This window comes from Argiope bruennichi, chromosome X2 (genome assembly GCF_947563725.1).
Source record: "Argiope bruennichi chromosome X2, qqArgBrue1.1, whole genome shotgun sequence".
Taxonomy (NCBI): Eukaryota; Metazoa; Arthropoda; class Arachnida; order Araneae; family Araneidae; genus Argiope; species Argiope bruennichi.
The window spans coordinates 55,726,611-55,741,667 of NC_079163.1; the positions used below are offsets into that span (position 1 = coordinate 55,726,611).

Below are 15,057 nucleotides of genomic sequence, written 5' to 3' on the forward strand. Positions count from 1 at the left end.
TTTTCACAATATTTTACTAGCATAATGTAAATAATAATTTAATCCATAAATAAATGTTAAATTTGCTAGCATTTTGCTATAACAATTTGTATTTTTTTAAACTGATTATATATATATTTATACATATATATAAATTTGTGCCACATATGAAAGGAGAAACTCTCAAAAACACTTGTCAGGACCTTGCAAAAAGTGTAAGAACTGTAAAATCGTGAATGTATGAGTAAAATGTGATGAAGCAAATTCTTTTCGCCAACAGTTTGCTTAAAGAAATGTTATAGATATAGGGGTGAAACACTGGGATGATAAATATTTTACATGTTCAATATACACTCAATTTAAATTACTGACCTCAACTTTAAAAAACTACAATAAAAGCTTCAAGCACTATATCAAATTATAAACATGCTGATTCTGAAAGTCATATTCAAGTTCTTAGTTGCAATATTAAAAAGTTTTAAGGTATACAGCTATAATACATATCTTTAACCAGTCCAACTGTACATTTAAAAAAAAAAAGACTAAAAATTCTTACGTCTGACAGAAGTTTCAATATCAAAACTAAAATAAGTAGTTTTTGAAGTTTCTAGAATTGCATTTACATGGAATTCTTTCTTCTAATTGTGATGGTTTGTCCCCATATCGACCTAAAAAGACAAACAATCATGATCAACTTATCAAAAATATATAAATTTCAGAAGTTTCACTTCTAGAGAGGGAAGCTAATTTTGATTATGATGTGCCAAAATTTACTACATTAAAACAATTCAAAACTTTATAAATAGAATATTTCACAAAGCACTATTACTGATCTTATAAAATAAAGAATTTATTATTCATGCAAGTTATTAAACAGGGTTACCACTCAAATCAGGACAAAAAATTCCCTGTACATATATTCATGACACTAGGAAATGCAAAAATAGCACTCATGTTTAGTTATAATGCAATATGATTTTAAGTACTGCGGAAAAAGCAAGGAAAAGAATCAACAACTTAACATTAATCAAAATAATAGCATATTAAAAGAAAGTTTATGTTTACATATAGAAAAATAAACAGATTCTTAATTATCTAGAATTTAGCAAGACAAAATTTATATATTAAGGGGAGGGGAATATATTGCCTCTCATGATCTTTAATATTAACCTTTCATGACACAAAATTAAGGACTCGGGTGAAATAAAACAAAACGTTTTCGTTATCATGATACAAATCATTTAATGATTACTTAACAAAAAACATGACAACGCAAGATTACTCTTTTTATTTATTCATTTTGGCCAATTCAAGAATTTGGGCATAAATTTCTGTAACTTCTGCAGATTTTTCTTCCATCCGTTTCATAGAGCTAATGGACCTAATCCGTAACAAATAAGATACGACATTTCTATACAGCCTAACATATATTTCTTAACTATTTCACTTTCAGTAACATATGTGAAAATATATCCGATATATCACTGAATGCATTAAAAGACGAATGTGACGTAAGTTTTAATGCCCATCAAAATTTAGCTTTAATTATTGTTCTTGAACTAAAAGGTTCGAAAACGGTTTATTTTCTGACATTAAATTTGACGTTTTCGGATTTGACGAGTCATCTTTCCCTGTATTCCTTTTGAATACTAAATCCAGTATCAGTGATGACTTTTGAAGGCACACCGTCTTGTAAGTGTTTCCTCTTTCAGCATGACTAGTAAGTACCTGTTTTACTATATTACTTAGGCTTATTTGATCTATCCTTTTTTCCTATATTCCTTTTTAGATTCCAACTTCAATTACGACTTTTCTGAAGTGGCACGCAGTCTTCCTCTTTTGGTATGACTAGTAAGCACATGCTGCCTATTTTCTCATATTACTTACATTTATTATCTCACAAAGCGAACAGTACGCAACAAATGCATTTTGTTTAATTCATCGACCAATTCAGTAAAATGAGGATTTTTTTAAAAAATTTGTTCCATTCGTATTAAATACGGATTTTGAGCAGCTCATTGTTTAAAAAAAAATCTCTAATCTACTTTGAATATGCTCACAGTTTCTCAAATAATAAACAAACCATTCAATAAACTCAAGTACGGTAGACTAAATACCATCGCGCTGCTTACACAGATAGAATGTTCACTCTAGAGATTCTTATTTACTCTTCATTTATTCTTCTATAGAATTTGACATCTTTTAGATGGGAAAAAAAATAACCAAGATGCTTAAAATTCCCTGTATTTTCTCGGTCTTTATTAAAATATTCGAATTTCCCTGCATTTTCTCAATTTTTTCTGACGACTTTTAAATTTCCTGTGTTTTCCCGGTTCTCACGGTGGCTGATAACCCTGTAAACACCACCGCGCTGCTTCCGCAGACTGAATGTTGCTAATCCAGCTAGAGAAATGTACTCTTTTCTTTCACGCAATTAAAAAAGTCTCGCGTATGCTCATTAGCTGCGATTCAGGAATCTCAAGGAAAAAGAACAAGTATCTCGCAAATCGAAACTGAAATGACCAATACAGAAAAAAAAGGGGGGAGAGAGAAAAGGGACGAGTTTTCGCATGTCACAATCGCGAGTGGTATTGTTTTGTTTTTAGAAGCTATGACTACAATTAAGATAATGACGATAATTAAAATAAAATCTTGGAAATTACTTAAATTGAAATTAAGAGTTTAAAATATCATTATATATATGAGCCGTTTATTTTGAAAGTGGGGCAGTCCATTTTTGAAACAAAAAATTAGATAATGGTAGTTATATCTAAAACTTATGATCTTTTTGTGCGTAAACAATTTAAAGTAAAAAAAAAAAAAATAGATTCTAGTATTTTGGAGATGGAAGTTCTTAATTATTGAAATTCTTAACATTATAGAAAATCTGTTTATTTTGAAAGTGGTGCAAGTCCGTATTAGATTGAAATTATTTTTGACCGAATATATTACGGCAAAATTTGGCTCCGGTTTCTGTATGGTTAAGCAAATGTGGCCGTTTGATATCATGTCTAAAATCTAGGGTGTTTCTATCTATCTATCTTTGATAATGAAAATAGGTGGTTGTGTTTCGATAATAATATGTTTACTTCCACACCGATTGTTCAGTAAAGTGACAATGAAATAAATATCATTGATTACAAATTTTGGTTGTCAGGACATTCAATTTTGTGGAAAGATCGTGATTTTGGTGTGGTAGAACTGCCAATCTGGAAAACAAATTCCTTGTATATTCCCCAGGATAACTATAAAGTAATATGAAATTGTCGAAAATATAATAAATGTTTAATACACGAAAAGAAACGTGAATTGTTTATAACTATATGCTGGATCAGATTTACAAGGGATTCACCATACAAAATGTTCTGCAAAACTTCGATAGGACGAGATGCTGAATTTAAAATTATCGATTTGCCACCACAACGAGGGAGACCAAACATTATCTTTTATGTATGAAAAAAAGGAAATCTATTACATCTGAAAAATGCAATGATATGATGGATTTATTACGGTATATTTAACTCCTATTTATCCTGAACATTTTAAAAGCTTGATTCCTGAATAAAATTCAATTTAATTATACTTACGTATAAACTGAAAATGTATAATTTCACTGAAATTCTTAATAAGACTGAATTTTTTCTTTGTTATGTTATATTTTCTACGATAAGATTCTTTTTTTTCCAATTTTTATCAAATGAACAAATAATTATAAATTTTTGAATAGTATTTTGTTTTTATTATCAAAAAAAGACTGATGTAACTGAAATATTTCCCAATTAAATGAACATTTACAATATTCATTAATTTTGGAAGTGAGGCAAATCCATTTAGTTATAATAAAACTTATTTTTTTAGTCAGCACTGTAAACACTGTTGGATTATAAACTTACATTACCTGGTACCACAAAATACAAAAATCTATCTATTTTTAAAATTTATCTAATATTTTTAAATAATACTTTTAAATTTATTGAAATGCAAACCTTTAAATATCTCTCAATAACAAAAAATGGACTTGCCCCATTTTCAAAATAAACGGCTCATTTATCAGTCACTGTATTGAAATTTAAAGCTAAAAACCTACACTTATCTATTTCCAATTACATCAATTGATTTCACAAAATCTAAGTTTAAAAAATACTGATATTTTTTTTTTTTTGTGAAAGAAAGTCCTTCAGAGTTCCAATAGATTTAAGAAAAAAATTATTCGTCGGTTTTATTTGAAAACAAAATTTCGAATAACAATAACTTAACAAAATATTTCTTTTTACTAATAAAGAAAACTAAAAATAAAATACATGTACTATGAAACTCCCTAAAATCGATTTATTCGATGAGAAAAGTTTTGTTTCTGTAACAGATCGTTTACCGCTTGTAAAAATAATTAATTCTGAAATTCTTTTGTTAATCTTCAGAGAAAATATCTGGATTTCAAGCAGTACTTGCAGAGTCGAATTTTTCTTTAAGGCGAATAGGAAAAATAAAAGAAGCCAATTCCTGATTTATGTAACGCTTTACTTGATGTTCTATCTGCCTTTTTATGAAACTTTTGCAACATATTGTTGTAGTTTCGATGAGGGCTTTTACAAGTCGATTAAAGGGCCACAACCCTTTAATGTTTATATGCAGTCCATCAAAGGATATAATAAGATATTTATGAAGAGCTCCAAGCTGGCCATTTCCAGCATCTACGCTGAATTCAATAATAAAGTTAACATAAGACAAATGTCCTGAAATTGCAACCATAGGGTAAAAGCTAGCCACCTTTATGCGCCCTTTATAAACCAACTCCAAAGAATTTACTTGAAGGTTAGCGTAAAGGACCAATCTACCATGTTTTTCCTTTAAATAGCAAGAATTGGCAGTGCGAATAGTTTCCAATCCTTTGAGAATTCCCTCTGGTCTATCCAGAACTTCCTTTATATTTTCTGTGAGAGATATTTTATGTTTTGAATAGAAGCCATTCATAATATCTGTCAAAATGTAAGGGCTGCACAAATTTGAAGTGACTATAATATCCAATAATTCTTGGGTATATTTGAGACCTTCGTTCTTGGCATCTTCTGTTCTTTCGAACTCTGAAAATGAAAATGAAAATCAGTAATGATATTCTGATCAGTAATGAGCAGTGAAATCTAAAAAAGCAAAACCAATAATAGATATTTTACAAACAAACAATTCAAGAAAGAAATTGAATTGCGAAGCAAATAAACATGTCCCACGATCACAGAAAAATGTAGTAATTTTTGTAAAATTTTGAGAACATTGTGGCAGTGTGCATCGTTTACGGGTAAAGCTCAAAATGTGCCATAAACGAAACATTACCAATGGGTAATTGGAAGTTGCAGGGCTCTGGAAGGAACATGTCCTCAAAGTTGCAGAGACTGCAGCGCTCGCTCTTCGAAAAGACATTTATCCTGAAGGCATTGCTGACCGAATCTTAACACTATTTCCAATGGACCATCTGCATGCAAGGTTCAAGACTGTTACTAATCTTTTCAAAGCAAATACCAGACGCGGTAACTAGCTAATACTCAATCAGTGCATTAATTCATTGCAGGAAATTATTCAGTCATATGTCTTGGCCATAATTTTGGATCAGTCCAGTCTTAAAGCAGAGAGAATTCTTTTGGGTAATAACACATCGACTGTGGATTACCATGAACATATATTGAGATCAGAATCAAGCTTCTGTTTGTATTTCATAGATGCACATTTCCGAGTCACCTGGAGATCAGAACTGGCGTACCAGTCGAAATATGTCCAGAGACTGGCAAAATGATGTTTCGCAGATGTATTTCGGTAATGGATTTTTCCACACTGTTTATAGCTTCAGGTATAATACTCACTGTATAAAGTGTTACTGAGAACCTCTCACAAGCAATATTAGAAAAAAAAGAACTTTATCCAAATGTATTAATTGCCACGTACTAGCACAATTGTTCTTTCGGCAAAGCTGTCTAATATTTCCAAAATAAAAACTGAAAACATTTTGTCTCGAATGCATCCTACTTATCCAACTTTATAGTCAAATAGCAACGCACAAATATAAAAAAAAGGCCCAGAAATTTCTAGTTTCAATAACCGTGTAATAGGTGAAACCGTTGACTTACACTTACTTACAAAAAATTAAATCCCCAAATGGATTTTTTTTAAAAATCAAATGCAGGAATTTCCCAAACCACTTCAAATTGGTAAGAAATTTTAGCCTACAAATACATAAAGGGAAAACTCTATTTACTACCAGAACTGCTTAGTTATTCATTTTAAGTCTGATTTGAGCACTACTTTAAATATATAAAAAATACACATGTCAGTGCTCAGCAATCAGTGTAACTGGATATCAGATATTAACTCAAATAGTCATGCTTATTAATTGAAATCACTTCATCAAGAACAGAAATAATCCTTTATGAAGCCAAGTAATAATATCGAAGTCTAAGCCGCATTGTTTATTACTATATCGACTTTTTATATGAAGAGGGCATAACATCGAAGTTTTCTACCAAAACAATGAGTGTAACTTATATCATTTCAACAGTGCTATGAACTGTTTCAAAGTACTTGAAGTTATGTCTTGCACCTCGTTAACTTTAATGTCATCAAGAAAATCAAGGATGTTTTGAAATACATCGCTAAAATATGCCTTTTTTTATTTATGCTTGTTAAGAAATCCAAATACCTTTACAATGAAGTGAGTTATATATATGAAGCATTCTAACAATGTATCCATATAAATTTGGACGCAATAATTAAAACATATTTTCTGATTTTTCCAAAGCCAAAGATTTAAAATACCAAGTCCCAAAACTCGAAGAAAAGAGTAAAACATTTCCAACTTACCAAAAAGTTTCCAGCAAGATACTGAGATATAATTGCCGATTGTTTTGCAAGGATGCCGTCTTAAATAACAAAACATTTTAAACGCAGAATTAGATCTACGCAAAAAAGGGTAAAGCTACTGAAAGATGCCTCATAAAACAGTGTAAGATAGAAGGAAGGCAACTATCTGACTTTCTGCAGAATCGAAATTAAAGGTGGCAACTTTCTCATTAAACGGGTGGTACTTTCTGTCTGTTTATTTCATGCTATGAAATACGTAAGTTTCTTTATTTCACTCTGTGAAATGACTTTTCTTTTGTTTCGTTCTTAATACATTCGAGCAAAGCCACTCATTATTGGCAAAAGTTTAGTATCAGTGTTGGTCTATATTTAATATAGCAATTCGGGAAGTTTTCCAAATATGAAATTAACAAGGACATATTTTGTTAACCAACAAAAAATTGTCACGATATGCCATTAAAAAAATATTGTATAATAAAGGATCGTGTAAAATGAATTATCTCAGCTAAATGTTGAATTAAATTTATTAATACGTCGCTTCTGAACAAATTTGAAATATCACTGTCAATAGAATTATCGCCATGAACTTGGCGATTATCAGCTGATCAAAAATAGAAAAATAATTGAGAAAGAAAAACTTCAGCAGTATCGAATGGTGCAAAAAGGTAGATATTAATGCGCAAAAACCAAAATAAAGAATAGTTATCTACAAATGATTTAGGTTTATTAGAAAATGTCCGCTTAACAAGATTGGCAGAATTTCTTTACACAGAATTCCTTATTAGTGCTGTCAGTTAAGTTTTCTTGCTGGAGTCTATATTTGCTTATTATAAAGACAAGTTTAGTTTAGTTTAGTTTAGTTATATTAACGTCCCGTTTGAAGCAACACTAGGGCTATTTTGGGACGGACCTCGTCATTTTTGAACCGCGGTAAGATGACGAGGACGACACCTGAGCTGGCACCCCCCTCTCCACACCGCACCACACCAGCGGGAGGACGTTTGGTCATGATTGATTTAACGTGCAACAGACCCCCTTACACGACGGTTCTTCGGTGGAATCGGGTCTCGAACCTGAAACCCTTCGGTTCCGAAGCCGAGACCTTATCACCAGGCCACCGCGACCGACTATTATAAAGACAAATCTTCAAGCGTATTATAAGGCAACCCAAATTGTGATGAACAATTTTGAACTCGAATAGTCCATCAATAAACTGACGCTTTAATTCAACTTATTTTATAAAATTGATCTTAATGAAATAATATTTATTCTTGCACTCCATTCACGTTATTTGGGGGGGGAGATTAAATAAAGATTTATTTATTTCTCTACTGGGAGTCATGTGTTTCATGTTGCTTTTATTTATAGTTACTTAATCCCTTTTGCTTGCATACACATGAATTCTCAACGGTGAAAAGATCGGGCTTTATTATAATGAAACTTTTTCTATTATTATAATCTGAAGTGCACATCAAAAATAAGTATGACAAAAGCAACAGTGAAAAATAACAATATCTTGAAATGTTTAAATACATTCTGATGTTTTTTTTTCTTCTGCACTTCTGAGCATTTTCATTCTTTTGATCGTAATCAAAATTAAAGCTGTATTCAGATGCAAATAAAGTGACAGAATATTGCTTGCCTGGTTCAAGTATAGTGCCTAAATCGACCACACTAGTAAATAGAAAGAAAATATTGCCTTTATTTACTTTCAATCTCAGTTTTTTTTTCTCGATATAAAGCATAATATTGTTAATCATTATTTATGTGTAAAATTTTCAAATAATTCCAAATACTTCTGCAAAGAAGTATTTGGCTTTATTTATTTATAGGTAATTATAAATAAACATTTAATTATTTATAGGTGACAATAGGTACCTACAAATAATTAAATATATTTGTATAAATAAATATACCCATATTATTTATACGGAATTGTCCCGCTATATTGTGTAGAATAATTGAAACGCTATATTATGATGAAGAAGCCCCTCCCATCTCTCTAAATCGTTTTAAAGATTTGACTGTAGAAACCAATATATTGATCATTGCCGTTTTTCAAAATTTATTAACTAATTTTTGCTTTTATTAATAGTTCGGAAGTCATATTATCTCTTGATTCAACTCAATGAATACGGTGTATTGCAACATATCAGTATTCCATATTTAAAACCTTTTCCTGTTCTATGAAGCTAGTTGCAAGGTGATGGCTCGTAAATTGAAGGACTGCAGATTCGAGACTAGATTCCGCCAAAATTTCGCATTATACTGGGTCTGATCCACGTGAACTTTGCCATCTTGAAAAATTTCCTAATATTGATGGAAAGTGGAAACTTGGAGAAGGGATGCCTGCTAAAGTGCCGGGGAGGGATGCCTGCTAAATTCTCACCATCCGACCATTATTTAAAATAATGAGACCGAACTCAAAATAGTTCTCTTGTAACTTTAAAATGTGACAATTATTTGATTAGGTTTAAGCCCGCTCTGTAGTAAAAAAGAACAAGTAGATGAATGAGAATGAGAATAAGAATTATTATAAGTATTTTAACATTAAAAAATAATATGCAGAAGGTTATGAGGTACCCAATAAAAATCATTTATAAATGAAACAGCTATATTATTTACAGTATAAAGGATTTTTAAAAAGATTTTATCGAAAAAGCCTAAAAATATAGGTACAATTCATGTATATGTCACTGTAATATGTTCCATATAATAAATTCTTTTCTATATTAAGTTATCAACTTTAGATAACTGAAATTAAGCTTAAACTCTTTCTATTGGGAACATCCCTGGATACTCTGTCTCGAGGAATATTCGTCATAATAACCATTTTTCCAAATACCGCCGTACATTTTTCATTGAAGAGAAGATAGTACCTATTATTCAGTATATTGAATGGTTTGGTTTAGTTTAGTTTAGTTTAGTTTAGTTATATTAACGTCTCGTTTTAAAGCAACACTAGGACTATTTTGGGTTACACCTCGTAATTTTGAACCTCCGTCAGATGATGTATATTGAACGGATAATTACAGTAAAAACTGTTTATTTCAACAAGTTTAACTTTCGATTTAGGAAGTGAATCAATATCATTCAAGATTTTATTGTTATATGTTGGGTTGTTTGGAAAGTTTACGTCGGTCTCAAACGGATTATGCTTAACACTATAGGAACATTGAATCACTGATATATGTCTTTGAAATTTAATATTTTCAGAAAAGGTGGCACTTTTGTTAATTTATGTGCCTATTTACCTTCAAAATTAGTTTGTGTTTCTTTGGTATCAATTTAAGCATGGAGAATAAGAAATTGCAATTTTTGTCATACTTTTTTACGATTTCAAGTGCAGAAATGCTTTTCAATCCCTAGAAAGGATATAATTTTGCAAATGTAAAGCGTATGAATGATTTATGATATTCAGATAAGGCGAATTTCACGTTTAAGACCGGCAATATTCCGGTGAGCTATTCGCTGTTGATAATAACTAAATCACTGGTCAAAAATACTAATATTTCTCAAATAATAATAAATGTATCGACATTCAAGAAATGGCATAGCTTGAAATTTCAAATTTAATTCCCCATATGAGACTTTGTTGTGATAATATTTGGGTGCACTGCAAATTAAGAGAAAACTTTAAATAGACCGTATTTCAACATAGAATTTATAGTTTAAAAGCAAGAAAAACGGTTAATTTTTAAAATGGATGATAATGTATGAAACAAAATGGATGATCTGTTATAATTCTGAATGAAAATGGACATGAAATCTTTATTCCTGAGCCGTCATCAACCATCCTAAATGCCAATATCCTACCCTGGATAATTATGCTCTGTAGCTGGTAGGATTAGAAGATTGTCTGTTACTAGCTTCCACCATTTGACCACACAACTAATTCAGTTAAATATTGTAGTCAAATGTACAACTTCAAGCAAGCTATTGAGCAGATTTTCACAGAACTGACTAACGGGAAATGATGGCTTTTCATCAGGATAGAACTAAACCAAATTGTATATTTGACTGCTCGGCGGAAGTTGCAAGAGATTGGTTGAGGTGTCTTACTTACTCTACCCGCCTTATAGTCGTAAGTTGGCACCTTTGTACTACCGTTTGTACCACATTTTGCAAAATTTGCTCAAGAGAAAATTTTCAGTTCTCTGGAAGCCATCAGTTGATAGTAATAAGCAAAAAACATTCTTTGAGAATGGCATAAAGAAATTTCTTAAAAAGTATCAAATCAAATAAAATGCTGATATATTTTGTATGTCAGGTGGACATTTTGTAATTGACACAAATTAAGATTTTTTTAACCATCAACATCCTATTTAAAATGTCCTTCTTATCATAATGTGTTTTGATTATGTAATGAAATATATTCGAAAAGATATTCATTCTTCTAGCCACGGTTTAATTTCGTATTTCGTTGCATTCCTATTTTTATTTTTATGAATCGGCATATTACATAATTTTTATTGTTAGTTGCTTTAAATTTCTGAAATTTGTGCCTTGAATAATTTTTTTATAAAAAAAAATCATAAAAATCAACTAATGTGTAAGCTATCATGTTCACTCTTGTCAATTAATTTAATTAGTCACATATAAAATTCACCGCTTCCATGATGTTCTCAAATAGAAACTCGATAAGTGAATTGTGTTTTCGGTGCAGCAGATCCTAGAGAAGGATCTTGCGCCAGAAAATTATCACATCCATCCATGATGTAATTGAACAGAGTGTTATTGTCAGATGCAAGGACATTTGCACCAAATGCAATAAAAATACCTGTCAAAAATGTACTTAAAATTCAGAATTTAAACATAAAAAAAAATGTTTTCAGTTATTTTTCATGGTAAATAATTTCCTTAAATTATATTGAAACTGTTCTTTTCATAAAACTTCATTTTGGCATGTAAGTAAAATTGACTTATTCCATTTAAAATAGATAATCAACACTCTAAATTTAGAGCCGAGAGAAAATATTCATTATTGGGACTAAAGTTTTTCGTCGTCTGAACGGAACATATTCGGAACATGATGGTCTATATTCCAGTAAAAGGATTAAGGATGATTCCTAAATAACAAAGAATTCATAAAATATTTCGACGATAGTAAACAACACAGAAGAAACATTGTAACAGGCATTCGGATATTTGTCTTTTTTGTCTATTACAAACTATAAATTATTTTAATAGCGTAATAACTCACTTTTTTTTTGTAACTGAATAACGAAGTTAAATCTTTGCTTCTCTTAGAGCGAGTTTAGTTTGTTATATTAACGTCCCGTTTTATAAAGCAACACTAGGACTATTTTGGGACGCACCTCGTAGTTTTGAATCACGGTCAGATGACAAGGACGTCACATGAGCTGGCACCCCCTCTCCAAACCCCCACACCACACTTGCGGGAGGACGTTTAACCCCGATGGATTTAACGTGCACCAGGCCCGCTTACATGACGGTTCTTCGGTGGAATTGGGTCTCGAACCTGAAGCTCCCGGGTCCGATGCCGAGACTTTGCCACCAGGCCACCGCGGCCTCTCTCTTAAAGCGAAGGTTAAAATTTAAAATTTTTGTAGTCTCTTGATCTAAAAATAATTGCTCATATCTTAGTCAACTTCTAAGAATTTTTTTTTAAGTTTACCAACTTGAGTAAGTGGGTTCTAAAGATACATTTTCTCCTTCATTCTTTGTACTAAAATTAATTATCCTGCTACTATGTTCAATAACTTTCTTCAAAAATTAGATGAAGCTTGTGAACGTGACGAGCATGCATGTATAAACTGCAATTCTTTTAAAATTTTCAATCCTTTAAATTTAATTTGAAATATTCCCGCTAACTTGGGCAGAATTTAATTATTTTTTTAATATTTTTTGTCATTGAATATGTGTAATTAGATTATTAAAATTTACCGCCAAAGAATTTGTCCCTGTAAAGCAAAATCTCTTTCAGTAAAAATTATTTACTTAATTTTTATCCATGCCCCTTTTTTTCGTTTTCAATGGAGTCATATTTTGATTGTTTTATTTATTTACCTTTAAAAAAACTGTTCAATTATCCGATTTGTCGAATTCTGCTGAAACATGTTGTACCGTCTCCTGCTTTTTTAAAAAAATGCTATGATTCTATAATAAAAATATAAATGGTATAACAAAAATGGTTTTTCTGTTATTATTCATTTAGTTTAGCTATATTTACTTCCAATTTTGAAGCAATACAAGGCTATTTATTCTATCAAGCACTTTTACTGATTTGCTACCAAAATGTTGTTAGCTCTTTCCTGGCTGTAACGACATTTGAAGCCACTGATTATCGTGTTTTACTATGCATTTCTGTTTTTTTAATTATTATTATTTTGAAAGGGTTGATTAAAATGGTAATATTAGCTTTCTATCCATTCTACTGGTAGTGTTTTATGAAAATGAAGATAGAGAAAGATGATGTTTTGTGCCGATTCCAATCAGTAGCATGAAAAATGGCCTTCCTAGAAACTAGTCATCAGCCTTCTGAGCGCAATTTACAGTATAGGATATACAGTTATTGGCTTACATTTTTGTCTTTTGGTGTCTCTACTTTCTTCTATTTTGTCTTTTGGTTCTCATTTATAATCTCACAGCTGGCTTGGCCCTTTCACATTTTTATTTAGTGCCAGTTGTTTCAGGTTTGTAAAGGTGGAATTTTGTAATCAATTTTTCTCTCACTTTATAATGAATTAGAGTTTATACATTTAGTATAGTTTTTAGATGAAAAATACTTAAAAAGCATTTTAAGAACTTATTTATCAATTAATGTTTTAATTTATTATAATTTTGATTCCATGCAAGTGGTGCCACCTAGTAGTGAATTTGAAGAAAATCCAGTACCAGATGAAGAAAAAGAACCATAATACCAAAAACAAAATACAATATTATTTGCAATAATGAAATAAAGACAAAGAAGTAGAAAATCATTTAAATGAAACAAACTTATACTTTTAAGTACATTAATAAGCGATTACTTTTGAAAAATTTTATTGAATTTATAATATTAAATTTTCCTTTCATATTTTCTCTGTGGCTAAAAGATAAAAAAAGAAATGTTGTATGCTGTTGTTCTCTTTCAAATATAGAAATTCTTTCATAACATGCTTGATTTACTTACTGTAATTTAAGTAATAAATAGGTATATAAATCTAATTTTGCAAATATACATCTGACTTTAATAAAAATGGTTATTCATAAATCAAATTATTATTTCTTATATTTCCAATGAGTCTACACCATATTGTATGAGAGAGAGAGATTTATTCAAGCAACGTTTCATTTGTACAAATTGCATGGTTTGAAATTTTATTTTTCAGAGTAAATAACGTGAATTCCAGAAAAGATCAAACAACCAGTTGCAAGAATAGATAAATATATTTTTTTAAAATAAATTTTGAAAAATTTGTGAAAGTCCAATTTTAATTTTAAAATTAAATTTATACATAGAATTAAATGAAATGTGGCATATAATATGTAAGAAAAAATAAAAAAATTCTCAGACCATTTGACAGTTTGAAATGGTGAAAGCCGAAATTAACAACTGAAATCTGTCCCTCATTATAATTTGAATCCATCTTATGATTCTTCCTTTAAATAACTGTTAATGGAAGGAACTGAGAGGAAACGTTCAGTGAAAATAACTTTGAATTCAGATCAAACATTTGAAACCTTTATAATCGATCAGATCAAATCCGATTATAAAGGTTTCAAATGTTTGATCTGAATTCAAAGTTATTTTCACTGAATGATACATAACTTACTCCTAACTTCAAATCGTGAATTTGAAATAAAACAAATATTTGTAGGAATCATCAAACGAAACCTTTAAAATTTTCGAATTTGATGATTCCTACAGATATTTAAAGTTCTATTTCAACATTCGCGCTTTGAAGTTAGGTGCAAGTTACTGAAGAGTAATCTGAATCCTGATCAGATGTAAAAACTGACATGTGGATTTGCAACTTTTTGTCTCCTATTATTCTGTGGCCAGATATGAAGTAATAAAGTAGAAATTCAAACTTTTTCAAAAAATGAATGGAGAGCAGTAAAAACCAACCATTTCTATGTCTTACTTTCTTAATTTTTGCAATATCCAAAACGACAAAAACACAGAAATATAAACAAAACTTTATTTACAACGTCAAATATCATTAAACGATAATAAATAATATTTATTTTCTTCACTGTTTAAATATAAATAGATTCAAGTCCTCA

The 15,057-nt window shown here is 30.4% G+C and overlaps 1 protein-coding gene across 1 annotated transcript; it reads right to left on the reverse strand.

Annotated features, from left to right (window-relative positions):
* Positions 1 to 4,303: 4,303 nt before the first annotated feature.
* Positions 4,304 to 6,980, reverse strand: LOC129960874 (uncharacterized). Its single transcript, XM_056074582.1, has 2 exons — positions 6,826 to 6,980; positions 4,304 to 5,060 (listed from the first exon to the last, which is right to left on the reverse strand). The coding sequence occupies exons 1-2, from the start codon at positions 6,899 to 6,901 to the stop codon at positions 4,414 to 4,416; spliced, it is 723 nt and encodes a 240-aa protein (XP_055930557.1). The 5' UTR covers positions 6,902 to 6,980; the 3' UTR covers positions 4,304 to 4,413.
* Positions 6,981 to 15,057: the final 8,077 nt, after the last annotated feature.

Excerpts from the sequence above, each read along its gene's own strand:
- LOC129960874 (XM_056074582.1), bottom strand. The coding sequence starts at position 6,901 with ATGTTTTGTTATTTAAGACGGCATCCTTGCAAAACAATCGGCAATTAT. Across the intron at positions 5,061-6,825 it reads ATCTTGCTGGAAACTTTTTG|AGTTCGAAAGAACAGAAGAT; the intron begins GTAAGTTGGAAA and ends TTTCATTTTCAG.